The sequence below is a fragment of the Populus alba genome, chromosome 9 (assembly GCF_005239225.2).
Source record: "Populus alba chromosome 9, ASM523922v2, whole genome shotgun sequence".
Taxonomy (NCBI): Eukaryota; Viridiplantae; Streptophyta; class Magnoliopsida; order Malpighiales; family Salicaceae; genus Populus; species Populus alba.
Window position 1 is genome coordinate 5,289,110 of NC_133292.1, and position 27,785 is coordinate 5,316,894.

At 34.9% G+C, this 27,785-nt stretch overlaps 3 protein-coding genes across 5 annotated transcripts; all 3 read left to right on the plus strand.

The window, feature by feature from the left end:
* Positions 1–285: 285 nt before the first annotated feature.
* LOC118035170 (DDT domain-containing protein PTM) lies at positions 286–9,287 on the plus strand. 2 transcript variants are annotated; one of them, XR_004685139.2, is made up of 10 exons: positions 286–2,473; positions 2,582–3,187; positions 3,712–4,819; positions 5,251–5,539; positions 5,646–5,770; positions 5,964–6,424; positions 6,607–6,635; positions 6,753–7,379; positions 7,526–8,500; positions 9,067–9,287. XR_004685139.2 is itself a non-coding variant. In XM_035040685.2 (9 exons), exons 1-9 carry the CDS (start codon positions 576–578, stop codon positions 8,185–8,187), a joined length of 5,805 nt encoding a protein of 1,934 aa, XP_034896576.1. In that variant the 5' UTR covers positions 286–575; the 3' UTR covers positions 8,188–8,818. The 2 variants fall into 2 exon arrangements, 1 of the variants encoding a protein (XP_034896576.1); XM_035040685.2 differs by lacking the exon at positions 9,067–9,287 and having other exon boundaries at positions 7,526–8,818.
* A 2,426-nt stretch (positions 9,288–11,713) lies between these two features.
* LOC118035169 (magnesium-chelatase subunit ChlD, chloroplastic) lies at positions 11,714–19,797 on the plus strand. Of its 2 annotated transcripts, XR_004685138.2 has the most exons (16): positions 11,714–12,148; positions 12,644–12,822; positions 13,735–13,819; positions 13,898–14,214; positions 14,302–14,425; positions 15,290–15,382; positions 15,710–15,805; positions 16,072–16,206; positions 16,402–16,599; positions 16,869–17,024; positions 17,566–17,673; positions 17,864–17,998; positions 18,330–18,488; positions 18,882–19,002; positions 19,089–19,248; positions 19,439–19,797. XR_004685138.2 is itself a non-coding variant. In XM_035040684.2 (15 exons), the coding sequence occupies exons 1-15, from the start codon at positions 11,843–11,845 to the stop codon at positions 19,172–19,174; spliced, it is 2,298 nt and encodes a 765-aa protein (XP_034896575.1). In that variant the 5' UTR covers positions 11,714–11,842; the 3' UTR covers positions 19,175–19,372. The 2 variants fall into 2 exon arrangements, 1 of the variants encoding a protein (XP_034896575.1); XM_035040684.2 differs by lacking the exon at positions 19,439–19,797 and having other exon boundaries at positions 19,089–19,372.
* A 1,737-nt stretch (positions 19,798–21,534) lies between these two features.
* LOC118035168 (uncharacterized) lies at positions 21,535–25,832 on the plus strand. The gene is made up of 9 exons (XM_035040682.2): positions 21,535–21,693; positions 21,779–21,846; positions 21,956–22,025; positions 22,172–22,262; positions 22,363–22,424; positions 23,316–23,632; positions 23,718–23,751; positions 23,854–23,973; positions 25,336–25,832. The coding sequence occupies exons 2-9, from the start codon at positions 21,799–21,801 to the stop codon at positions 25,524–25,526; spliced, it is 933 nt and encodes a 310-aa protein (XP_034896573.1). The 5' UTR covers positions 21,535–21,693; positions 21,779–21,798; the 3' UTR covers positions 25,527–25,832.
* The last annotated feature ends 1,953 nt before the right edge of the window (positions 25,833–27,785 follow it).

The window sequence follows — 27,785 nt, forward strand, 5'->3', positions numbered from 1 at the left end:
ATCATTACATGTATCTAATTACCTAATATATCATTTATTTAGGATTTTTAAGATTTTGGTTTTTTTTTTTAATATTAGAGAATAATGCTAGTTCATTGGTTTTTTTCTTTCTATACATGACAGTTACAAATCAATCTTATTTTACTTGTGAACAAACACTTAGAATTAACATTTTGATTGTTTTGGATTTATTTCTTTTTATGTAATAAAGTCCTAGGTAGTTATAAGATATATATATATATATATTTATTTATTTTTTTTTTTTGTGTCTAAACTACCCACTAAACACCCATTTCTCCAACGAGAGAAGAAAAGTCACTGCTTCTCTCTCTCTCTCTCTCTCTGTGCACGTTTGAACCACCTTTTAGAGAGAGAAAATCAAAGCAAACCACCCTCTTTCTCTCCAACTCTCTTAAAAAAAAGAAAAAGAAAGAAGCATCCAAGCTCATGTTTTTTTAAAGAGAGAAAGCCCCAACAAAAGTAATAGCCAAAACCCAGCATTTCTCATTCTCTCCAAATTCGTACTCCTCAATGTTTTTTTCCCGAACAGGGATCGAAGTAGGAGAAAAAAGATTATGGAGTTTGTAGGTAAATCAGTTAATAAGAAGTTTAATGGGTTTGGTGTCTTCAAAGGATATGTCAAATCCTACGACGAGTCGTCTGGATTCTTCGAGATCAAATACGAGGACGGTGATTTCGAAGAGCTTGATTTCTCTAAAGTTGCTTCTCTGTTAGAAGAGGAGAAAGAAGCCGCCGGTGTTTCTGCTGCCGGGCCTGTTGGCCCCAAGCCTCGTTTGGGACGGAAGCTCAAGAAGCGTCGGCGTGGTGAGCCTAAGAAGCCTGAGAGCGGAGAGTCAGGTAATTCTGGGGTTGTTGAGGCTAATGGGTATTTGGATATGAATAGAAATGTTGATTTGAATGATGGGTTTGTCGGGGATTTGAGGGGAAATGTTGATATTAATGTTGATTTGAATGAAACCCTGGAGAAAGGAAGCGGGGCTGTGGAGGATTTGAGAGAGGGGTTTTTTGATTTAAATGCCGGGTTCAATTTTGATTTAAATGAGGAGGAAGAGGAGGGTAATCCCAATCCCAATCCCAATCCTAGTTATAATCATAACAATAATAGTAACAATAATAACAATTTAAGCGTTGATTTTGAAGGGAAGAAAAGAGGGTGTATTGACTTGAATTTGGATGTGAGTGGTGATGGGGATGAGAATTTTAAGGAGGTTGATTTGGAGTGTAAAGTTGTAGAGACCCAAAAGAGGGAATGTGGGTTTGATTTGAATTTGGGGATTGATGAGGAAATTAAGGGTGAGATGGATGTTGGTTTTGAAGGGCAGATGGAAGAGACTACAAATTTTGAGATTCAAAGGATGGAGGAGGTTGAGAAAAGTCATATCGAAAGTGCCATTCCTAATGGGAAATTGCAAGGAGTTCATGTCTCTAATGATTCGTGTTCGGGGTTGGTTGAGAGAATCGAGGAGGTGAATATTGTTTCCTGTGAAGATTTTAGGGCTTTTGATTCTGTTGGAGTGGTGGATGTTAAGGATGTCAAGGTGGATTTTCCAGAGGTGATTGATTCAGCGAGTGTGTATAAAGAGGAGAGCGGGAGTCGGAGGAGGGGGCGGAGGAGGAGAAAGCTTCCTGATAATTTGAATTCTACTCCAGAAGTGACTGTTCTCTCAGATGCTAATGCTGTTGGGGATGATTCTATGGTGGGGAGTGGTAGTCGGAAGCGCGGGAGGAGGAGAAAGCTTGCAGATAATTTGAATTCTACTCCAGAGGTGACTGTTCTCTCAGATGCTAATGCTGTTGGGGATGATTGTATGGTGGGGGGTGGTAGTCAGAGGCGTGGGAGGAGGAGAAAACTTGCAGATAATTTGAATTCGATTCCAGAAAAAATAATTCTCTTAGATGCTAATGTTGTTAGGGAAGATTGTACGGTCAGAGTTGATGGGAACCTTGGTGATATTGGAAGTTCATATAGAGAGGTCAGTGCTAGTGCTAGAAAGAGGAGAAAATTTTTGGATAATGGGAATTCTATGCAAGAAACAACAGTCTTGAGAAGAAGTGCTCGTAGAGGGTCAGCTAAAAACAACATGCTAAATGATTTATCAATGTCTCCTGTAGTTAGTGCATTGACGGAGGAAAAACCTGTTAAATCACATCATGAATGGCCTGAAGAGCCTGTGGTTCTTCCTCCAAAGTTGCAATTACCTCCTTCTTCACAAAATTTAAATTTGAGTGGAATTCCAGTACTTGACCTATTCTCAGTTTATGCCTGTTTGAGGTCATTTAGCACTTTGTTGTTCTTAAGTCCATTTGGGTTGGAGGAATTTGTGGCAGCACTGAAGAGTAACTCTCCAAGTTCTTTATTTGATTTTGCTCATGTATCAATTTTGGAAACTCTAAGAAAGCATTTGGAGCACCTTTCAAATGAAGGTTCTGAATCTGCTTCTAATTGCCTGAGGTATTCTTTTTGTTTCTTCCTTCCTTTTATTTTTGTTGAAGTTGATTTGGTTTTCATTTGAAACTTGGGTTTATTAGTATTTATTGTCTAAATTGATTATCAATGTAGGAGCCTTGATTGGGGCTTGTTGGACTTGATTACATGGCCTGTTTTCATGGTTGAGTACCTCCTGATCCATGGTTCAGGATTGAAACCTGGATTTGATCTTAGTAGATTGAATCTGTTCAGAAGTGACTACCACAAACAACCTGTATCTGTGAAGTTGGAGATGCTACAGTGTCTTTGTGATGACATGATTGAGGTGGAGGCCATTAGGTCGGAGCTTAATAGGAGATCTTCAGGAGCTGAACCTGACATGGATTTTGATCGAAATATGAGTCTTGGGGCTTGCAAGAAAAGGAAGATTGCGATGGATGTCTCGGGTAACTCATGCCTAACGGAGGATGCTGATGATGACTGGAATAGTGATGAATGCTGCCTTTGTAAGATGGATGGGAATCTAATATGCTGTGATGGTTGTCCTGCTGCATATCATGCAAAGTGTGTAGGTGTTGCCAATAACTCTTTGCCAGAGGGTGACTGGTATTGTCCCGAGTGTGCAATTGACAAGCAGAAACCGTGGATGAAATCTCGAAAGTTGATTCGTGGAGCAGAGCTATTGGGAGTTGATCCTTACAACCGGCTATATTTTAGCAGCTGTGGTTACTTGTTGGTGTAAGTTTTTCCTATTGATCATGGATTGGTCATCGGTGATCATTCGTGTTGCTATTTTTGCTATCTTTATTGTTTGAGTAGCTGGCATGTAGACTACAGGCTCTAAAGTATTTAACAAAACAATGAAAGCATGTAATGAAGGTCCGTTTAGTTGGTAGTTTTCTGAAACTGTAATATTTGAAGAAGTGTTGAAGTTTGTATATTCTTATATTGGTTGAAAAATTTAAAATGATCAATATCTCAAGGCAACAAATTTATATGACTAATTAATTGGTAGTAGCCTTAAGATTTCTTTTCACTAGTCGATGGCAGTGTCTAGCATGCCATTAACAATAACTTTACACTACTGATTTGGTATAGTTTCCTTCCTTTACCTAGGGAGACAAGTTTGTGATTGTGATGATATCCCTTTAATATTAAACTTGTGTGGTCACAGTATTTGAACTACAGTTATTTTATGATCCATCTGCATGTGAGCTTGCTTCAGCAAATGCATATTTTTTCATGTATTGTTGACCTTGCAGGTCAGATGCATGTGACCTCGAACTCTCATTCAATTATTACCAAAGGGATGATCTTAGTGCTGTTATTGAAGTGCTAAAGTCTTCAGAGATGATTTATGGTAGCATTTTGGAGGCTATCCACAAGCACTGGGATATTCCTGTTACTTTGTACGGAGCAAGCCATTGGAGTTCAGTAAAGCATGCAACAAGCTTAGACATGAGCATACCTGCATGTACCTCGGCATCTTTAGAAACATGTGCAACTAAAATTGAGACTGCTGACGGACAAAACCTGGAAAAGTTTGCTAATAGATGTTGTGGTCATCTTGATTTTGAGTTTTCAAAGTCTGTTGTGAGCCCGACATGCATGAGTTCTGAAGGATCAGCTGAAACCACCCAAATCAATTTGGGGAACCAGAACTTTCAGAAAGGGCCTGACTGTTCTAACCGATCTGCTGGCTTCTCAAATGAAACTGAGGTTCCAGAAAAGTCCTCTCTCGTGGGAGACTTTTCTATGACTTCCAACATTTTGGATGTTAAACAAGAAAAGAATCGATGTTCTCCTCCCACCAGATGTCCTTCATCTGCTGTAAAGGCAACAGATGAGGTCACATTACAGGTGCAGCCCAGAACTGAGTACATGAACTATTACAGTTTTGGTTATACATCTGCTTCAATTGCGGAAGTGCTATTGTCTAAATCATCAGACAAGACCACTGAAAACTCCATAAAATCAGATGAGGAAATGGCTTTAGCTCAGATGAAGGTCATTTTAAAGAATTCCAACAGGTTCCATTGGTCAAGTATTCCTAGTCTAAATGCTGAAGTCCAGAAAGAAAAATGCGGATGGTGCTTCTCTTGCAGAGCTACCACCAATGAGCCAGATTGCTTGTTTAATATGAGTCTGGGTCCTGTTCAGGAAGGGTCTGAAAGTGAGGTGATCAGTCTCAAAACCAAAAGAAACAGGAAAGGCTATCTTGTGGATTTAATATGTCATATTCTCTTGATTGAAGATCGGCTTCAGGGGCTGCTACTGGGTCCATGGCTGAATCCACATTATACCAAGCTTTGGCGTAAAAGCATTCTTAAGGCATCTGATATTGCAACAGTTAAACATTTACTGCTCAAAGTAAGGACTTCTCTTTTACCTTGATGGCCAACACTGAGCAGAATTGATATTGCATTTCATTTCTTCAAGATTTCTTTTATTCAAGGTTGAATCCATTTCAAGGTTCAAACTGACATGCAGAGCCTATCTCGTTTGAAAGCTTTTTTACCCTGCTCACTTGATTTTAAAATGTTATTCAAACTTCTATCTTTCCTTAATCTGGGTTTCAGCAATAAGTTGATTTAGGACAGCCAATGTTGTCTTCGAACCAGGATTTCTTATATTTGTTTATTGAATTTATCCAGTCTCATTCTTAGCATAACAAGTCGGGGTGGTAGTACTTGACTCCTTGGTCCAGAACAGACCAAGTTGGTCCAAGCTGTAACAATCTTTACCACAGTTATTCTTTGATGCATTAGCTTAAATTCATAGTCATATGGCTAATTGTGCAGTTAGAGGCAAATGTGCGGCGTCTTGCACTTTCAGCAGACTGGGTGAAACATGTGGACTCTGGTGTCATGATGGGATCATCTTCTCATATTGTGACTGCTTCCTCACGTGCATCATTAAAGAATGGGATTGGCAGGAAAAGGGTTAGGTCCACAGAATGTGAGTCAAATCCTTGTGCAAATCCTGCCAGCGGATTGGGTATGTTTTGGTGGAGAGGTGGTAGGCTTTCTCGACGGCTGTTCAATTGGAAGGTTTTACCTTGCTCCTTGACATCCAAGGCTGCCAGACAAGGTCTGCAATTCTTCTTCTCTTTCCTCCTTTTCCTTTGGGGTGTAGTTTTTGCTTTTCAGTCAACAGAGTATTATTCTGAATATGTTTAAACTTTGAAATTCTGCAGCTGGTTGCATGAAGATAGCGGGCATATTATATCCTGAGAATTCAGATTTTGCAAAGAGAAGCAAACATGTTTCCTGGCGAGCTGCCGTTGAGTCATCAGTGACTGTAGAACAGCTTGCTTTGCAGGTATGGTACTCATTTTTCTTTTCCCTTTCAATTTTTCTTGATCATGGTAATCACCTTCATGGTTTGTTTTCTCAACCTCATCTATGTGGGTAGTGCATCTAATTGCAAATGTCAGCGGTTTGATTACAATGTCTGTTTTCAGCTTCCTTTCTGCTGGTTCCATCTATTTATTTTAATTGTATGACCTTTCCAGGTTAGAGAGTTTGATTCAAACATTAGGTGGGATGAAATTCAGAACACTCATCCTTTGTCTATGTTGGACAAGGAGCTTAGAAAATCGTTCAGGTTGTTCAAGAAGGTAATTATTCGCAGGAAGTGTGTAGAAGAAGAAGGGACAAAGTATCTTCTTGATTTTGGCAAGAGGAGAAGTATTCCTGAAATTGTTTTAAAAAATGGGTCTATGATTGAAGAATCCTCCAGTGAAAGGAAGAAGTATTGGCTAAATGAATCTTATGTTCCCTTTTATCTCTTGAAAAGTTTTGAAGAGAGAAAAATTGCTCGCAGATCTAGTATGATGAATTCTGGGAAACTTTCTGAGGCTAGTGTGTTAGTGAAGAAGCCCTTGAAGCAAAGAGGGTTTTCTTATCTTTTTGCAAGAGCAGAAAGATCTGAGTACCATCAGTGCGGGCATTGTAACAAAGATGTTCCAATCAGGTAATTTAATTTTAAAATGTTGGATTTTTTTTTTCATTTACCGTACACTGTTAAAATTTGACAGCATGGTTACTTGTTATATGCACATTTTTGTTTAAAGTCATTTGTGTTGGTCGCTTTTATTCCTTTTAATATTTGTTTCATTGCAAATATTAATTTCCTTTCTTATGATATTTAACCAGGGAAGCTGTCTGCTGTCAGAATTGCAAGGGTAAGCAGTTCTTCCTTATAAATGCCACAGTAATCACAGGATTAAATCTGACATTTGGCATTCACTCTCCTTATCCATTTAAGTTTTGTATCTTACAAATATGATACAATTTTTCAGGATTTTTCCACAAAAGGCATGTGAGGAAATCTGCTGGTGCCATCATAGCCAAATGTATATATACATGCCACCGATGTCACTATGGGAAAAATGTGAAGACAAATGCAAAAACTGTGAAGACTGACACTAAAAGAAGAAGAAATAGCATCAAGAACACAAAAGTCCAGGAGCAAAAATCAAAAAAGGTCACTGTAGTTAGAAATTCGGTGCGACTGAAGAACAGTAAAAAAGCATTGAGGGGTTCACAACCACTACAATCACGAAACAAGAAGGTTACTGTTGTACCACTACGTTGTTCAGCTAGGAAAGCTAAACAGAAAGCATTGCAAATCAAGAAGGTTGTAGGACGCAAGAGAGGAAGGCCATCCAAATCCAAAAAGGGGGCAAATAAGAAACCAAAGAGAGGTACTTTGTTGCATAAGAAGAGAACAGATACTTGTCATAGTTACTGGCGCAATGGTCTTCTGTTGTCTAGAAATTCAGATGATGAACGGGTGACACATTTTAGGGAGAAAAGCCTTATTGCCCCATCAGAGAGTGCCATTGATGATCAACCCAAATGCCATCTTTGCTGTGAAGCAGGATATACATCTATTTCAAATTATATTTCTTGTGAGATTTGTGGAGGTAACTATGTTATTATTCTTTATGTCCTTTTCCATATTATTGGAAACTAATGAAAAATATATTATCTGTTGATACATTAGGTCCCCCCCCCCCCTTTTGTTTTTGTTTTTCATAGTAATGTTTTCACTCTAACATGCTTTATGCAGAATGGTTTCATGGAGATGCATTTGGACTTGATGCGGAGAACATAAATAAGCTCATTGGTTTTAGGTGCCATGTGTGCCTTATGAAGACTCCTCCTATCTGCCCGCATGCAGCAACCACAAGCCATGAGGTTGAAATAGCTGAGGTACAAAATGATGTTGGGACTGAATTACCCAAGGAAGAGACTGATAGTATCCTTCATCAAGAGGAGGATCATCCAGTTTCACTTCTTGTGTCTGAGTCTGTTCATGTAGAGGGGCAATTAGGTACTGCTCTGGATTCAAATCAGAGTTTTGTGTCCGAGTCTAAGTTGGAAGCAGAAAATGGGCATGCACTTGCAAATGTGATTGAGAATACTGATGCAATTCAAACTTTGTACGAGAATTTGAAACCAGATTTACTAACATCACGTAATGAAAGTCATATGGTCGAAGAGAACACAATTAAATCAGGAGATGATGCTATTGTAACTTCAGATGATGCCGCACAGCTCTCTTCCTGCAAGGTCGGTGTGGATTTGATAGAAACTGGATTGTCTGCATTAGGACCAGATGGTGCAGATGATAGCTTAACAACACCCTCCCTGAAATCACCAATTGATGGATCCTTTATAGAAACCATCAAGATGCAACCACAATCATTCATGGCATCAAATGAATTGTAAGATGAGAGTGAAACAATTGTAGATTAGGTCCACTGTATGTCATTTAACTGGTGAGACAGGAATGGTAGAGCCTAGAGTTATTTTCAAGTTCAGAGTTAACTGTAAATCTTCTAATGTTCTTGACATTCATGGCAGAAGCTTATAAAATACACTGAGAAGATTCTTTGAAAACTAAAAACAAGGAGTTTATTGGAGGAGGTAGTTTCTCTAACAGCTTTCAATCTCTATGAAGATTGCTCCATGTCATTGCTGTCTTAAAGGATGGAAACTCAGTTCGTGCTTGGGAAGCATGTGTAGGAGCATCTTTTACCAGGTCTGATGGTATTTTCCTCTCCTTTTATATATATATATATATAATTTTCTTTCCCGATAGCTAGCAAGTAGGATTAGGTTAATTGGGAGAGCTTGAGGCATGGAATTGGTAGCAACAGGTTTCGTGAGGGTTTATGAAGATTAGCACATTACTCTATAACTAAGTGAGTTGTGGTAGCAGTTCTGTATTTGGATTTTTAACTTCATTTTTTTCAGATTGATTTTCTATTGAAAAGTAGCTGTTAACTATGTAAACTCGTGTAAATATAACTAACATCAATATAATCAAATGGAATTCATATGTGCATGTTTATTTCAACCACCTTGAATTCGTATCAACTAGTAGAATTGATTTCGTATGAAACTGACGAACACAAACTTGCATGTATTTACGTGGATATGCACACACCTATTTATATGGGACGCATTAGATATGGTAGAATGCTAATGTGTATGCATAGCTCTGTGTGTGTGTGTGTGTTGCTTGTCGTTAATTTCATTTAGATACGTACTACGAGTGGAGCAAAATTGTAGGAGAATTCTAACTTTTTTAAGCATGTCACGCAGCGGAATTGAACGGTTCTTTCTGGTCTTACATAGTCCTTAGGTTGTTGAACATTTTCAGCAAGGTGACATTAAGAGAGAAAGATGCGAGTAGAGAGAATCACATTTGTCCATATATATATGTATAAAGAAAAGAAAAAAAAGAGATGAGAATTCATCCCTGCTATTTCTCTATTCTCCTTGTGTCAATCTCTTTGCCTTTTTATCTATGATTGATTAAGTTCTCTCTTGTTGGCTCCCTCTTTAGGCAACCAAGTTGAAACACTCCTATCTAAGAGATTTCTCCACTCTCTACGGTTACAAGACAAGTGGAATATACAAGTAAAAATGATGTAACATGTATAGACACGAGTTATTATAGGAACCAATCCTAACATTTTATTAACTCAAAATAATATATACAAATCTGTTTGTATGTGTGTATGCACCATCATTCTGTCTATCCACATAACTTGCAACCTACACTCTTTAACTTGAAGGGATGTTTTAGCCAATTTTTCTCTCTGGAAACAAAAGAATCGAGAAACCAATAGCTCTCTGAAAAAGTTAATAGCAAGCATGTAATATTTTACTTGTAAGAGTTTTTAAAATATTAAATCAATTATAATGATAAATTAGTAATATTTCAAAAGCTTTTTCATTTAAAAAAAACTTTTTCATTATTGATTTCACTTTTTACTAACTCGTAGCGTAAAATATTATCAACTAGCTATTTAAGTCACGTTTTGTTGTGGATTGTAAAATTTTTTTCTAAAATATACCAGGTATGCAAGGTATTTTGATATGTTTTTTTACATAAAAAAAATCAAAGTATATATCAAAAAGTCTATGCAAGTATCTAATTAAATAAATTGATAATAATCTATGTAAATAAACGAAAAACAATCGTTAATTATAACCAAAAGAGAAATTAAAGAAATTAAGAGATGAATGTAGATCAAAATATTCAATCATACAAAATAAGATATTTATCCAATTGTGTTTACTAAACATGTTTATTTAAATTAATAAAAGATAAACCACAAAAAAAACTGTGATCTAAAAGATAAACACAAATAAAACTAATTGAATAAACCCATACCCTAAACAAATATTACGCAAGGCTGAACTTATATTAGAATAATATCTTGAAAAATCAAACACAAACAATATAATTTTAAAAAAAATTATATTAGAAAAAGACATGCAAAACCCGTGATCTTCGTTATGAGACCAAGATAAACCAATATAAAAAAATTAAAGATAATTACAAAACTAATATGTAAAAAAAAAAAAAAAAAACTAATGTAGAACAATAAAATTGCACGAAGCTGAATTCTTAACAAATTAAATGTCGAAAGATGAAATTTGAAAAAAAAAAAATCAATCACACAGAAAAATAAAAAAAATGAGGGTGGAAATAAAAAATAATTAGTGCAAACATAAATTTTCAATTGGAAGGTTAAATTGAATTGAAAAATAGCTTTAAAAAAAAAAAATTAAAAAAATGAGAGTCAAATTAAAAAAAAACAGAACAATAAAAACTTTGATTAAATGACAAAATTGAAAGCCAAAAACCCTTAACATAATGGCCAAGAAAGAAAATAAAAATGAAAAGAATAGGCACCAAAATGAAAAAAAATATATATATATAAGAAATTGTAATTCAATGACTAAATTGAAAAAAAAAACACAAAAATTCTATAAAAAGAATAAGAACAAAATAAGAAATCAAAAGAATAAAGACTGAAATTAAAAAATAAAAAACAAAAGAGGACAACCATGCACTTTATTTGATACGAGAGAGAAAAAAAAGGAAAAAAAAACCCATCAATAACTATCCATTCATGATACGCCATCACACCCTATACCATGTAAAAAAGAACATGATGGCAAATCCAAAAAAATAATGAAAGGTCATGTTTGGCCACCAAGTGGCGTCGAACAGGCCGCCTAAATAGTGCAAATACCACCAATTCGTTGGTGTTTATTTAAAACACACCAATACTTTTTTTGATTAAAAATATTAAAAAGTTAATATGAAAATACCAAAACACCCCCATAATCCTGATAATTACTCTAAAAAACCCATGTGAAAATACAAAAATAATCTCGAATACAAACCTTATTTTTTTTTTAATCGTCAAATATATATTTTAATTGTACATGAATGAAAAACCAAAAAAACTCTTGTGCAATAGCCCAATATTTTTTTGATTACCAGTGTAAACAATTATTTTATTGTTTAAAAGTTAACGAAGAATAAAAAAAATCTTTTTGTTAACAAACTTTTGTTGATTTTAGGGGTAAAAATATAATTTTACTGTGAAAAATTTAAAAATACTTAAACACCCCCGACCAATTTATTAATAACTAATGAATTAGTGGAAGAGAACAAAGCACCCCAGTAAGCAAGGCTACCGTTTTTTTTTTTACTTAAAAGCAAAATAATAATTTCACTGAAATAATTTATAGTAATATATGTCTAATGCTAGAATGAAACAGCAATGTCATATATATTTAGTTAAATTATTTTAATATTAGTATATAAAATATAATTTTTTTCAAATAAAAGAGGAAAAACGTGATCATATATAATGGTAATTTTCCCATAAATAAATGTATGTCATCCATCACACCCCACAAAAAGTGACAAGAGAGAACGAGTGCAGTAGAGCATAAAATATGATCATCAAAAGCAAGGGACCAAAACCTATCTATAACAGATCATGTAACAGATAAGAAACCAAAAGGCAAAGCATACAACACTTGTGATTTTCAAGTCGAACACAACAAAACAATGCCATTCTCTCCCACATCTCCTCCTTCTTCTTCACTCTCTACCCTTCAATCTTCTACTCCTGCTCTTTTTTCTTCACTCAAACCACACTCTCATCTTTTTCCTCCCTCTTCTTTTTCTTATGCTTTCAACCCCAAGAAAAGACTCTCCCACACTCGTCGTTTTCGCGTTGTTGCTGCAAATGTAACTCTCCAGTCTGGCAATGGTGCTGTTGCTGTTGATGCTACTCCTAATACTTCCACTGAGAAGCTGGACTCATCTTACTATGGAAGACAGTACTTCCCTTTAGCTGCTGTTGTTGGCCAGGTCTATACTATACATCTCTCTCTCTCTCTCTCTCTCTCTCTCTCTCTTCAATTTTGGTAATAAAAAAGATTTATTCTTTTTTAGTACCAAGTTTGCCTTTGCTAGTAGAAGGTCAATTGGTTTTTAATTATTTTGTTTGTTTGCTGTTTTTTGGTGGATATACTGAAATGGGTTGGTTCTTGTAAGCTCATATTCGTTATGTTGTTATGGATAAAAATGAATGAATTTATGCTGAAAGATTATTGAAGGAACTTTGTCATTAAGTTGAGAGACTTTGGCTTTTTGAAATTTCGATACTGTATGATTTAAGCGAGTGATTGTTCTCCATAGCTGCAGCAGAATGCCATTGAATGCGTGTCGCCGCATATGATTATGACAACTAAGTGTGCAGTGCGGCATTGGTTGTGTTTAATTTGGAAATTCATTTGATAATTGTAATGTTGGGCTTATAAATCTTTCATTAACATGTATCTAATGATGTCAATTGTGTCATAGGATGCTATCAAAACTGCTCTTTTGCTTGGGGCTATTGACCGTGAGATTGGTGGGATTGCTATATCCGGAAGGCGAGGAACAGCCAAAACAGTTATGGCACGTGGGCTTCATGAAGTTTTGCCACCCATTGATGTAGTCGTGGGTTCAATAGCAAATGCAGATCCAGAATGCCCTGAAGAGTAAGCTCAATGATTGCTTGAAAGATTTGTGTGCATGTCTATGTGCGCTCTTCCTTTTCCACATACAAAAAAAGAAGACAGCATTTGTTCACACAGACAACTGCTTTTGTTTTTAATCGCCTTAAAAAGGAAGATTTTTTGCTCTGAAGTCATATTGTCACTTTAAACACACAAAATGATATGCTATCATTTGTTCAAAGTTTATTATTTGTCCACTCCCCACTCAGAACAACTTTTCCTTGATTTATGTGATGTTTATTAACGCAATGCTAGCAGTGTGGGAAATCTCCATAAAAAAGTGGTTATTTTATCTGTTTGTTCACACTCAGAAAATAAATCCTTAACCAGAAATAGTTGCGTTTGTCTACTCAAGCTCAACTAGAGGTATTGCCTCCTGTCTAGTTTTCTATGTTGTAGTTAATTTAAGGTTATTTATTATTAGGTTCTGGCTTTAATTCTTGGTCTGGTGACTTACTTGATAGGAGAAAAGCTCAAGGCTGGGCCTAGATCATAGCCTCATGTATCATTTTTCCCTTTTAGAACAAGTGATGCAAAACTCCATAATTTTGTTTGTAAATGATAAAGCTGGAGATGCCATGTGATTAAGAAGTCAATGTTGGCATTTAAAATTTTAGCGTTGCCCTTCAATAAGTCTAAGATATGGATTTGGAAGCTGAAGCCTTATTTACTTCTATTCCATGCCGAACAAATATCATGTAATGGAAAAAAAAAAAAAAAAAAAGGAGTACATAAATTGACAGATCTAATTTCTGTCAGCAATCACATGGAGCTGCCAAATTTATGTTGTCATGAATCATAATGTTAATCCCCTAGGTCAAGGGAATTTTTTTGTTTTGAACTGTTAATTTTTTTTCTCTCTCAAAATGACCCATCTGGCCATCCTTTCTGAAGGTGGGAGGATGGTTTGGCTGAACGAGTGGAATATGATTCCAATGGTAATATCAAGACCCAAGTTGTGAGATCTCCTTTTGTTCAGGTCCGTGTCTTGAAAAAAGCCTTGGTAGTTTAGATGGTTTTCATTACTTAGCAACAACTCTCATCTATTCATGCACAGATTCCTCTGGGAGTTACTGAGGATAGGCTCATTGGATCTGTTGATGTTGAGGAGTCCGTGAAAACAGGAACAACTGTCTTCCAACCTGGCCTTCTTGCTGAAGCTCATAGAGGTGTTTTATATGTTGACGAAATTAATCTCTTGGATGAGGGTATAAGTAATTTGCTTCTTAATGTGTTGACCGAAGGAGTTAATATCGTGGAAAGAGAGGGAATTAGCTTTAGGCATCCTTGCAAGCCACTTTTGATTGCTACTTATAACCCAGAAGAAGGTGCTGTTCGTGAACACTTATTAGATCGCATTGCTATTAATTTGAGGTATGTGCCTTCATTTAAGCAATGGAGTAATTTCCTCGTCATTAATTTTCTTCTCACCATTTCAATAATGACACAATTCTTCTGCAGCGCAGATCTTCCAATGAATTTTGAAGATCGTGTTGCAGCTGTTGGAATTGCAACACAATTTCAGGAACATATTAATGAAGTATTTAAAATGGTTGAGGAAGAGACTGAATATGCAAAGACCCAGGTACTGTCCAGCAACGACTTGTCCTGTGAGTTGGCCCTCCAATAGAAAAATTTGAGTTTAGCAAAACAAAAACCTTGGGAATGGATGGGTGTAACCCAATGACAATTCCCCTCTGTCAGTTAAGAGGAGGTGTCAGGTTGTTGTCTATGATTTAATGCACTCCAGTTCAAGTGGAGGTTATAATTTCCCATATTCCTATAACAACTGATATTGCTTGGCTAAACCAAAGACAGGACAACCTACTTGGAATGGCTTCCTTGTATACTTAAGGGCAGAAGATTATTCTTTGAAGGAACAAATAGATACTTCTATTTAAAGGCATGTTTATATGATTATCTGAAGTAATTTTTTTATATAATAGAAAAAGGAGAGAGCATTTTTTTGAATCTACCATTGCATTTGGGATGGCTAGCATGCTCCATTTAGTACTAGCCCCCAAATCACAATCAGTTATGACTTTGTATATAACTTTTCTTCCATGATACTGTATTTTGTGGTGCTCCTGCTAAATGGTTCTTTGTAGCCATTGTTAATAGTTAATACAATAATATACATAATTAGCAAGCCTGACTTTCTAGAAGGCCTCTCTGTCAAGGTTTCTAGGAGATGATTTATTTCTTAAACATATTAGATGTGCTCACATAATTTATTTCTTATGGTAATTGAATTACCTAGAACACCATACAGAATGATGAAAGCATATCCAAAATTTGCGGGTCATACATTTTGCTTCATTAAAATGCAAATGCTCATTGTTATTCTAATGAATATGATACTTGGTCCTTATTGCATTTTGTGATGCTGCAGTATGGATTTTTGTCCACAGATAAATTATGCAATGTTTCTATATTATTTTTCCTGCAGATCATTTTGGCAAGGGAGTATTTGAAGGATGTTACTATTAGCAGGGAGCAATTGAAGTACCTTGTTTTGGAAGCGCTTCGAGGTGGTTGCCAGGTACTGGGATTAAGGCTCTTGCTCAATATTTAGAGTCTTCTTTTGATTTTCCTTCCTCCCTCTCCCCCACCTCCTAAGCCCTCTCTGTTGGAAAGCAAAATCAAGGAAGTCCACAGATCATCTCCCTTGACATCCTTTATACTTGGACTCCTTAACAAAAACCTTTATGTTAGTGTGTTGTGCCATTATGGAATCATGAGGATGTTTTGTGATGTTCATGAATTCCCAATTGGCTGCAGATTGTTTTCTTCTCTTTTCTTTTTGAACTTGTTCTTCTTACTTTTGAGCTGCTATGAAGATCTTCTAAATGTATATTATGAATGGCAGGGACACAGAGCTGAGCTATATGCTGCCCGTGTTGCAAAATGCCTGACTGCTTTAGAAGGACGTGAAAAAGTGACCGTGGATGACCTTAAAAAAGCTGTAAAGTATTTTTTTCTGAAACATAATGCTCATAAGTAATGAGAGAAAAATGAAAAGAATTGTGTTCATTGCTTGCGATGAAGATTCACTGATATAATCACTTCTATTCAAAGTTTCTGAGACAGATTTTAACCCTTTTATATAATTTTTATAAAAATTTTAGCTCTTGTTATCATCATCCCTTCTTATCTATTTACTTAAATGAACTCTTTATAAGATTTGCATAAAGTTTATTAACTTATATTCTGATATACCATCTTATGCAGGTAGAACTGGTTATTCTTCCCCGTTCAATAATAAATGATAAACCACCTGAGCAACAAGACCAACAGCCTCCACCTCCACCACCTCCTCAAAATCAAGATTCAGGGGATGATCAGAATGAGGAGGAAGATCAAAAGGTTCCTTAACATTGATGAACTTATTTGTTTGATGCAGAAAATTATACTGGTCTTTCCAATATGATATTTTAAAAATGAAAAAGGAAAGACAAGAAAACAGATTGTTGTTTGGTGTCTTCTGACTTATTGTTCATCTCATCTTTTTTTACCTGGAACATACTTGTTTGAAATGTGAGTGTTCTTTTCTGTAACTAGGATGACGATAAAGAGAATGAGCAACAGCAGGAACAAATACCTGAAGAATTCATCTTTGATGCGGAAGGAGGGTTGGTTGATGAGAAACTTCTCTTCTTTGCACAACAAGCACAGAGACGCCGAGGGAAGGCTGGGAGAGCAAAGAATGTGATATTTTCAGAGGACAGAGGACGGTATATTAAACCCATGCTCCCAAAGGTTTGTACCCTGAATCTCTTCTGCCTCCCCTGTCCTCCTTCTCTTTTTAAATGACAATTAAATTCCACTTCAGGCCAGTTTTTTTTTTTGTTTTTTTTGTCTCTCTAGAATTTTACACGACTAGACATAACAGTATAAGGAATTCTGATCACTTTGTATCCAATATAGATTATGAATTAACAGTCCTTCTCTAAAATCATAATAATCTGTTTGTCCTTGCCCCACTGAATGGTTTGCTTCATCCATTTTTCCTGAATTCCTCATTCAAGGGTCCTGTAAAGAGATTAGCGGTGGATGCAACCCTCAGGGCAGCTGCTCCATATCAAAAATTGCGTAAAGAGAAGGATACTCAAAAGAGTAGGAAGGTTTATGTTGAGAAAACTGACATGAGGGCAAAGAGAATGGCAAGAAAAGCCGGAGCACTGGTAACAATGGATTCTTGTATTATTTGCATTTATCCTTGACTTCCTTTTGAAAAAAAATGATTCTGCCTCAAAACAAAATTCTGTTGCAGTTCTATATATTTATCTTTGATTGTATTTCAAAGTTATGATTAGTGTGGTATACCATTCTGTGAAAGTTCTTGATTCAATTTTTAAATTTTAGTTGCCATCTTTTTGCCATAAAGAGAAGAAAGTAAACTTCAAAACATAATGTTTTTTCTTAGAAGTATAATGGAATTTGAATCTTAGAGACTTCAATCACACTATCAGATTTTTTGTCTGGTAATAATAATATATAGATTTCAACCAGTCTGAGCTTAATAGGATTGGTGCGTTGGTCTAATTTCTGTTCCATTGCTGTGAAAGGGTGCATTTGGTTTAAGTTCTGTTCCATTATTGAGGGAGGGAGTTTTGGTGCTGTTTTGATTTCCCTAACATTGAGAGAGAAAGAGGGTAAAAGAGCTCCCTTGAAGTGTTAAAACTTCTGATATGTCTAGATTCTCATACACATAGTTAATGACAGGTAATATTTGTGGTTGATGCTAGTGGGAGCATGGCATTGAATCGAATGCAAAATGCAAAGGGTGCAGCACTAAAGTTGCTTGCTGAGAGTTATACAAGCAGGGATCAGGTATATATAATTAGCACATCTGTCATGCACTTCAATTGTTGTGAAACCTTATACTTAAAATTTCTACTGATTCTTCTATGTTAAAAGAAGTTACCTCCTGATGGCATCTAGCACTTTTTAACTATCGAATTCCATTAACACTGTAAACATCTGATTCTTTCTAACTCTTTTTCTGGTCAATGTGAATTAGGTTGCTATTATTCCTTTCCGTGGTGATGCTGCTGAAGTTCTTTTGCCTCCTTCCAGATCAATTTCAATGGCAAGAAAGCGCCTTGAAAGGCTTCCATGTGGTGGTGGTTCTCCCTTAGCTCACGGCCTAACAACTGTAAGCAGATCTAGTTTATCTCCCCAGTTTGCATCTCAACAAATGAATTCCCATAAAATGGGAATTTTTCTGTTACTGAATATTTCAATTTAAGCTCATGTAAATGATATGCATAAAATTCTTTGCGTGTTTTATATTGCGAATGACATCCCATGTATATACTTGCTGAAAACTGATGCCATTATCTTTACTTTTTTAACTTCTGAGCTGCTATTCCTTTCTGATTTATTCATGAAATTGTTAAAAAATTCAAAATTGGTCTGGAATTGCATACACACATCCTTTATTTTGTTTCCTGATTCTAACTTTTATGAGCTTGATTTTTTTATAGGCTGTCAGGGTTGGGTTAAATGCAGAAAAGAGTGGTGACGTTGGACGCATAATGATTGTTGCAATAACTGATGGCAGAGTCAATATATCACTAAAAAGGTCTACTGATCCCGAAGCTGCTGGTCCTGATACTCCAAGACCTTCGGCACAAGAATTGAAGGTAAATTCTGAGCTCTGAATAGTACATGTAGCATATTGCCAACTGCAACGCAAAAGCTTCTAAATGGCACTAGAAGGACAGACCCCACGCAGGAGATTGCCTAATTTGCTCACTCTGAAATGATCAAGACTTGTCTGATTTTAGACTATACAAAACTTATTCTGAGTACATGCAACCATCCAAATAAGCTTGTTATAAAGGGATGCATAATTTTCTTGTCACCACTTTTGCTAAAACATAATTTATGTTGGACGTGAAATTCTAGATCCCAAATCTTGATTTACAATTTATCCGTGTGAAGAGGTGCATAGAGAGGCAAATCTGCAATCCTAAAATTTTGCTACAGTTTTTCTTTTCTATGATTGTAATGCATTTTCTGTATGTCTGATGAAGGATGAGATTCTTGAAGTGGCTGGGAAAGTATACAAGGCAGGGATGTCTCTCCTCGTCATTGACACAGAAAACAAGTTCGTTTCAACTGGTTTTGCTAAAGAAATCGCAAGAGTTGCTCAAGGTTTGTCTACTTGAGAAAACTCTTTAAATCTTCATTTTCTAGAGGGCCATGACAAATTAATTGTGCTAGCAAATCTTGCTCTACAGGAAAATACTATTACTTGCCGAATGCATCAGACGCAGTTATTTCAGCCACAACGAGAGAAGCTTTATCAGCCTTGAAGAGTTCATGATTTTAACATTCTTGATCACCCAAATGTCGAGGATTGTATCATGTATCCCACCCGATCGAGCATGAAACTGACAAGTATGGTTAACCATGTAGAGAGTTAACTTTTAGGTCTTTTTCTTCTGTTAAATTCTGCATGTATTCTCAGTTGTGGAATAAATTCATTTTTATCTTTTAGAAATTAGAACACCTCCTTCTGATAGAGTTTGCTATACCTGCATCATGCATGACCATATATTAACAAGGAAATCACGACTTTTTTTTATAGCTACATCAAGCGGTGCCTGGCATGTTGGTTCTGGAGCAGCGTTCTTTCTTTCCAAGGACAAAATTTGTGAAGACTAGCGAAAGAAATATGAGGCACACAAATTAGTCTTCAACACTTGAAGAAGTTGACATGGAAAATCACGTTGTTCTAAGACCAGACAAATTTTATCTTTTTCTTGACAAGTCATGTGTGTCAATCACAGCAGGTTTTGGCTATTGGAGACTATAGTCTATTGGAATTGGGAACCTGTGATGAAAAATTATGAGATTTCATAATCTTGAAAATCTTTTAATTTATCAAAAAGAAAGAGAGAGGTGAGGAGCTATTATATAATTTATATTTAATTTTCCTTAGTTTCATCTTCTCTGCAGGCTCTCAATCCGGCCGTGTGGAAAGGCTTGAATTGCATTTATAAAAGTGTGATTTACACTAAATGGTGAATTACTAGATCATACTTGAATTAGTGACTTTCCACAATAATAATATTTTTAATAAAACTAACATATATTAAAATTCCTCGACATTTTGGCAATGAACGTCAGAATGCTAAGGTTTTTTTTGTACTTTGGTCCTCAAAATATTTTAGGATTTTTTTTATTTTAAACCTGGTTTTTTTTTTTTTTAATTTCATCCTTCAATATTAAGCTTACTCAATATTGGACTTTATAATTTGTTTTGATTTGCTTTCAATAGAGATAAAGTTATCCATATCTCATAATCCGAGTTGCGAGTTAATCATGCTGACTCGAGTTAGTTATTTTTTTCAATTAATTTTTCTTAACTTTATCCTTTAACATTATGTTAGTTAAGAATTGAGCTTCATAATTATTATTATTTTTTTTTTTTTGCTTTCTATGGGGTTATCATGATCTCATGATCTAGGTTACTGGTTTTGCGAGTCAGCCAGGTTGACTCGAGTTTTTTTTTTATTTTTTAATTGAATAATATTTTTTAAATTTTATTATCCAATATTGAGTTGATTGAGAATTTTATTTTATATCTTTTTTTTTTAAAATTTGTTTTCTATGGAGTTAGCACGGTTCCTTAATCTGAGTTTAATGAGTTGACTCGGGTTAACTCGAATTGTTTTGTTTATTTGATTTTTTTCAATTTAATTCTTTAGCATTGAGTTGATTGAGAATTGGTTTGCATAATTTTTATCTTTATTTTATTTCTGAGTTATCATGATCTAATGACTTAGGTCATAGGTTAAGCTAATTGGTTTAGGTTTTTTTTTCTTCTTTTAGTTGAATTGTTTTCAATTTTATCTTTTAATAGTTTTCATAATTTGTTTTGATTTATGTTTTATGAGGTTATTCTGGTCTCATGATCATGGTCATGAGTTTGGTTGGTTGACTTTAATAGTTTTTTGTATCTTTTTATAATTTTATTTTTCAACACCAAATTAATTAAGAATTGAGTTTCATAATTTATTTTTATTTGTTTTCTATGAAGTTATTCCAATCTCATAAATTATATTTGTCAGGTTAACTTAGGTTGATTTAACTCATTTTTTTAGTTGAATTTTGTTTTTAATTTTTATCATTCAACATTGAGTTAATTGAAAATTAAGTTTAGTATTTATTTATTTATTTGCTTTCTATAGGGTTATTAAGATCTCATGATTTAGGTAATGAATTTGATAGGTCAACCCAAATTGACCCGAATCAATCTAGTGTGTTGTCATTTTAATATTTTCAAAAGATGTTTTGGTTTTTTTTAATCAAATTATATTTTTATTGATTATATAAATTATATTTGGACTTACTAAGTCAACCAGATCATATCAAATCAATCCCTATATAATATATATATTTTTTTCAATAAACACATTAATAATACCTGGATTTTATTTTTTTTACATCCATAAAAAAATTTGATTTAACCTTTAGTGCAGGCAATAATATAGTATATTGCTCATTTGTTTCATAACCATGTTCATGAAAAAAAAAAAAAAAAAAAAAAACTCATATTGAATTTGAAGTGCTTGGACAGGAAAGACCCATAATTTTAATAATGTTTCTTTCTTTAGGCTTCAAGGCCCAACCCAACTATAGTTAAAAAACAACAATAATAATAGAATATATATATCAATTACTCCGACAAAACAAATCTCAGAGAGTAAGAGTGACGAAGTTTCCTCTCTGCTCCTGTCCTTTAAATTTTCAATCTTCAATTTTCCCGCCTCACCTCTGTTCCCGAAACGCCCAATCACACAAAAATCCTTTTGATTTCGGAAAGAACAATTGATTAAGGTAAAACTACTTACTTTGCTTTCTTATTTTTATGATTTATTGACTAGTTGTTTATGGTAATAAAATGTGCTAATTTTTGTTTCAGGGTTTGGAAATTTTTTTTTGATGGAGGATTTATATAAAAAACTCTACGCTAAGTACGATAAGCTTAAGGTGTGCTGCTTTTCTTTTCTTTTGCAAGACAAGACGAGAGATCTTCTAATTATGAAGACCCATTTGGTTTAATTATGTAATTCATCGATGATTCCATGTTTGTTTGCAGAAGAAACAATTGTCAGAGTTTGATGAGCTCAACAAAGATCAAGAAGTCAAGTTTTTGAATTATGCCTCTGGTATGCTTTTCTTTTCAATTTATGGTTTAATTAGTGAAGAAGAAGCCCAATAAAACCGCAAAAATCTTTTATTTTTTTGTTTCTCTTGGTTCTCTAGTGCTATTCTTTGTAAATTAATGCCAAGAAAAAAAAAATGGTTCTTGCAGTTGCTGAAGAGATGATACAATACTTGAAAGATGAAAATGACAGGTTGCGTAAACAAGCCAGTGATTTGAGAAGTGAAGCTGCTTCAATCAGGCATCCAATATTCCCCCTTATCCTTTCCTAAGTTTTGTGGTGGTTCTACATGTTTTTCCTTCACTATAATTTTCACTCATTCATTTTATTTTTCTTGCAGGTCCACCATGGATGAACAATGTGCCGAGTACCAGAAGCTGTTAATGGAAGAGAACCAGAAAAGTAAGGAACACTATATTGCTCGACGAATGCCAAATTTCCTTCTTCTTCCTGTTTTTTTTTTGAGTGTTTTTAATCAATTTACAAGGCAATCGTCTAGGAAGGCTTCTACTTAATGGTGAACTCGTATGTGATATATGTTATAAATATTAATTTCATATGGCTACACCATAAAAAATTACCCACTTTCTTTTTTCTTTTCTTTCCACTTGTAACACCCGTACAATATTTGTAAGCAACAAATAATTATTTTGAAATTTTTCTGAATGCAGTGCAACTCCGTATTGTGTTGATGGGTTATCGTCACTTTATAGTGCCAACTTGAAAATTCTATTGCATTACTATCATCTGTAGTAATATAATATCTGATATGAAATTTCTATGAGAGTGATAATAATCTTTACATATGAAGCTTGGAATGGAAACGGATGGTTTGGATCCATGGCCAATGGGATTGCATATGAAGCGTGTTAACTTTTCAATAGTAGCCAATTTTAATGGCATCTCTGTATTTTCTAGCTGTCAGTAGTTACATTATCAGGTGGCATACACATGGAAACTGCAGAAGTATCCTTGACCCAAGCCATAGCAAGTGCCTACTATCTAATGAAAATAAAGTTTATGTAACACATAATTTGACTTTTTAAGAAATGAAAGCGGAAGCTCAACCTCAAGTGCCGATGGTAAAAATGGTTGATCAAACCATCTACCTAACTCAATATTATACCTCTTGCTCCATTGCATGTGAAGAAAAGACTTGTAGCTAAATATGTCACTGGAAGTATCATTTACTGACCTTTTTTATTTAGAAGGAAAGCTCTAGTTGCTCTGACCAAAGCTTGTGGCTAAATAATCGTACATCTATTTCATTACTGAGAGGTTTATTTATGGCAGGTAAAATTCTTAATGAAGAAGTTGAGAAGCTTCAAAACCAGCTTCAATATGGACTTCCTTGCAATTCTAAGGACAGAAACAATGATAATGTCCGGCTGAATATGCTTGAAACTGCACAAGTTACACCAGAAGAGAGATCTACTGCCTCAACTAGAAGAACGGTGAGAAAACGTAGCCGAGAAGCTAGGGAGAAACTGGAAGTAGAAATTACCCATGGTGGTAATGATATAGTTGGATACAATGATATGGAAGAAAAATCTGCCAAGCGCTCATCCAAGGGAACTGTTCCCTGTGGGGATCTTCCAAATGATCAGCAGGTATTGTCCGTAACCTACATTTGTAGAGTGAAAGCTGTTACCCTCCTTTTTCCCCCCCTCTAACTGTTCTGGTGTGGCTGTCCAGCTAGAATCCTGTGAAAGAATTTTATACAGATCAGGTCTGTTTCAAATGCTAAATTTTCTCCCATTTTCTTTGTCAATTTTTCATGTTGTATCCATCTATTTATTGTTTTCTTTTTTTCCTGATGGTGGCATCGTAGCTGAAAGTGGCCCTGCTAACTTCCAGTTTCAAGCTCTTCTAGAATACCTAGTAGGCATGAAATTGTCTGCTGTTAATCAAAATGATGAAGTTTGCATTTCAGCTCAGCATCAATCAAGTGGTAATTTCAGTAATAGATATGCAAATATCAAATATTTCAATCCTTGTTTAATTTTGATTTTTTCTGTTAATAGTTTGGACTTGGTTTTATTTCAATACTGATTCAAGCATAGGTGAATCTACACAAGTTTTTATTAAACATGTAGATATATGCAAATAGGCCGTAAAGAAATCTCTTTATAGTTTAGCAATCAGTGATTGAAAATCCAGCCAAGTCTGATGATGAGTTCTTCAGTCCTTTCATAGTATATGCTTGAAATTGCAAGTCCTGTTTTAGTTTCTGATCTTCTCTGAAGAGTTATCATTCACCAATTTGAGTTTCCTTCCAGTATGTTATATGATCTGTCCATTGGATATTTAGTTATTTAGCTATGCTAAACTAAGTACATGTTGTAGTTAGATTCTAAGCATTACCTAACGGATATTTGAGTTATTTTCAGTTTTAATTGGATAAACGATTGCTCTGTTGGGTTGCATTAATTCAGCACAGACAATTTTATCGTCAAAGTTTTTATGCATTTTGACACATGCGGGACTCACATTGAGTTTCCAAACACTTTGGTGCTTATGCCCAATTTGGAAGCATGATGGATACGCACAATACCTTTTTTTTTTCCTGGAAAAAAAATTGTAGAGTATGCTCTAGAAAGCAATGTTCTTTGTTTTATAAGAAAAAAAACATGGCTGGTTTTGTGAAAGTGGAGGAGCCTGGCCAAGTTGGTAGACATCAATGGCCACAATGATATGGGGATTGTGGAGTGAATTAATTACTGGCGTCTCTCGTTTCCTCATTCTAACATGATAGATCAGTAGGTATCCGATTGGAGAGATGTAAACTATACGGTTTCAGCTTGAAAGTAGTCCAAATTTAGGAGACCAAAGCAGGGAGTGGTAATTGGTTGATTTTCTTGAGTGTCTTTGGGAGATAATCTGCTGCCTGGATAGAGATGGCAGAGAAGTGAGAGCTTTGGATAAAACAAATGTTTCTTTAGATAGTCACATGAGCTCGAGTAGCTAGTGTCCATGGGATGCATTGATTTTTCATACCTCATCCTTTCACAGTGCATGCGTACCTGTTTTGGGTAACCCGTGAGATGGTGTCCACTGTGAACGTCATGAATTTGTGTTACCGCTTTATATTTTGTTTGCATTAGTTCCCAATTAAATTTTTGAATAGATTTGATGGCTTCGGCCTGAAGAAAGGTGTACCATGTTCAACCTAATCTGGCATCTCGCTGTGTATCTTCTCGTTGTTCACTCAACATTTGACTAGCAACTTGTGCTTCTGTTCTCATTTCATTTTCTAAACATTTCTAGCATCTGTTATTCATGGCTGCAGCTTTGATTTTTGTTTATCTAACAGGTTATGCATTTACTCTAACATGGATGAAGAACGAAGCTGTAGAGGAACCAGAGCTGTTATATCGTGTGTTAACATTGGGTACATTTGAGAGGGTAGCGCCAGAGTGGATGCGATCGGTCCTGATGTTCAGCATGAGAATGTGGCCAATCTTCTTTGAAAGATTAGCCTGTGTGATCAAGCTCCATCGCTGATTGTGCTCTCGTATTCTTTTCTTGTGGTGCAATTTGCTGCTGTATATGACTTGGGAAACTGATGACAAGGTAAAATGTTACCAATGACATAATTCTAAAGAAAAAAGGAAAAGAAAAGTTGTGTACTTAAAAAAAGTCAATTGTCTATTAGAATTGTGGAATTAGACTAGGTAGGCAGCTTGAGACCTTTCATTCCAAATCATCAAGGCGATGTTGTATTGGCAGGGCAAACATTTTTTCTTTCTGTGTTGGATACTAGTCATTGTTTTATGATGGTTTTGAATTGATTTAAGATTTGAAACTAAAGTGTTGCTATGCTAGGCTGTATCTTTTTCATTTGTGATTTGATTTTATATTTTATTAAAATATTTTATTAAAAAAAATTAATTTTTTTTGTTTTTAAATTAATATTTTTTTTAAATCTCTTGTTTAAAAGTAGTCTCATTTTTTATATGTTAATGTTAAAAATAATTTTTTAAAAAATAAAAAAAATATAATTTTGATATATTTCGAGTGTAAAAAGTAATATCAATCATATTTGGACGGTAAACACTTTTTTTGATGCATGCATTGGTTTGCAAAGGATTCGGCATTTTTTTGGCTCTGTAGGGATGATTAAGGCATCGGTTAAAACATACCTTTTTCTCTTTTTCATGTGTTATACCATGTGTTGAATTTTATTTTTTTTATCTACGTTTAGAAAATATTAGAAAGTTGAAAACATGACTCATACCAATTGAATTAATTAAATGGTACCACATTACATGTATATGTTATAAGAAAAAATTATGAAATGATGGTATACTAGATTGATTCGGACCAACTATTATTATGGGCATGAGATGGTGATAAAATCATAGAACCCACAACGAAAAATAGAAAGATCAATTACAACAATCCAAATATTGAAGGGAAAAGGTGAAAAAAATTTTGAAAAAAGAAAAAATGACTTGAGTTAACCTATATCAATGGTTGGCGAAACACTTTGAATGGAACAAATTTTTCAACCTAAAAAAGAAAAAATTCGCCTTTAATTCAAGGAACCTATGAAATCTCAAACTTGAACTATTTATGTAAAACTCAACTAAAATTAAATCTCAAGTCAATTGGATTTTGAATCAACCCTCATAGAATGGCAGGGTATCATAACCTAGTAGGGAGTAAATAATTATTCACACAACTAAAGATATTTATAGTAATTTACCCAAGTTCTATTTCTTAAATTTTTGAAAATGATTTTCTCTATATATAAAAAAGTGAGGGTCTAGCTAATATTAAGTAAAATATTAAACCGCATGGGTTTTCCTGTGGCTCATCCATAATAAATGTGTTTAGGGCTATAGTTAAATTATTTTTTTACCCTTCATTCTTTAATTTTTGAAGCTTTACTTGAAGGATAAGATGGTTTTTGCACACGATGAATTTATCATTCTTAATTTGTTTGAGGGTAATACTGTCTTTTTTAATAACAATGCAATTACTATATTGTCTTTAAAGAGTAAACTATCAAAACCTTTAGTCTAGGGGTCATATGGTAATTTCAATTTTAGCATAAATAGTTGAATTACACAAATACACTTATTATGCAAATTTGTTAGACTTGGTTTCAGGGGTTTTATTATTACTTCCTAATGGTTTTTTTGTTTTTGTTATTTAGTATTGCATTTTCATTTCTTATAATTTTATGAACAATTGAATTATTTTATTACCCTTGCCATCCAAAATTTTTAGCCTTGGCTTTGAGGACTTGGTTGTAATTTCATAAAAGTTTTTTTGTTATTATTGTTTAGTCATAAGGACATTGTTTATTTTGTACACATAAAAAAAAAGCTATTGACGTATGCGGTTGACGACAATGGTTGAAATCAAGCTTCTACCATACCATTTAATGCTTCTCAAAGTCTTTTTCCTCCCTAGGTGTTGCGTGTATAGTTATGAGGTCTGGTTAGACGCCAATTGACTTTTATTTTCTTTTTTTCTTTCTTTTCCTTTTTTTTTTTTGATTTACGTGGGTGTCCGGGCCAGCTTGCGCGCACCACGACTAATCCCACGGCTCACTGAACATCCTGCAAACCCAGTGAGCATGTAAGGCACCGCGGGGGTGACAGGCGTGCACGGTGAGGTTTGAACCCAGGATGCAGAGGAAGAGAACAAGTCCCTTCAACCGCTGGGCCAAGACCTCAAATGCTTTTTCCTTTTCTTTCTTCCTCGTATTGCATGCTGGCCTCGTAAAAAATTATATAAGCCCTTCAATTTCTT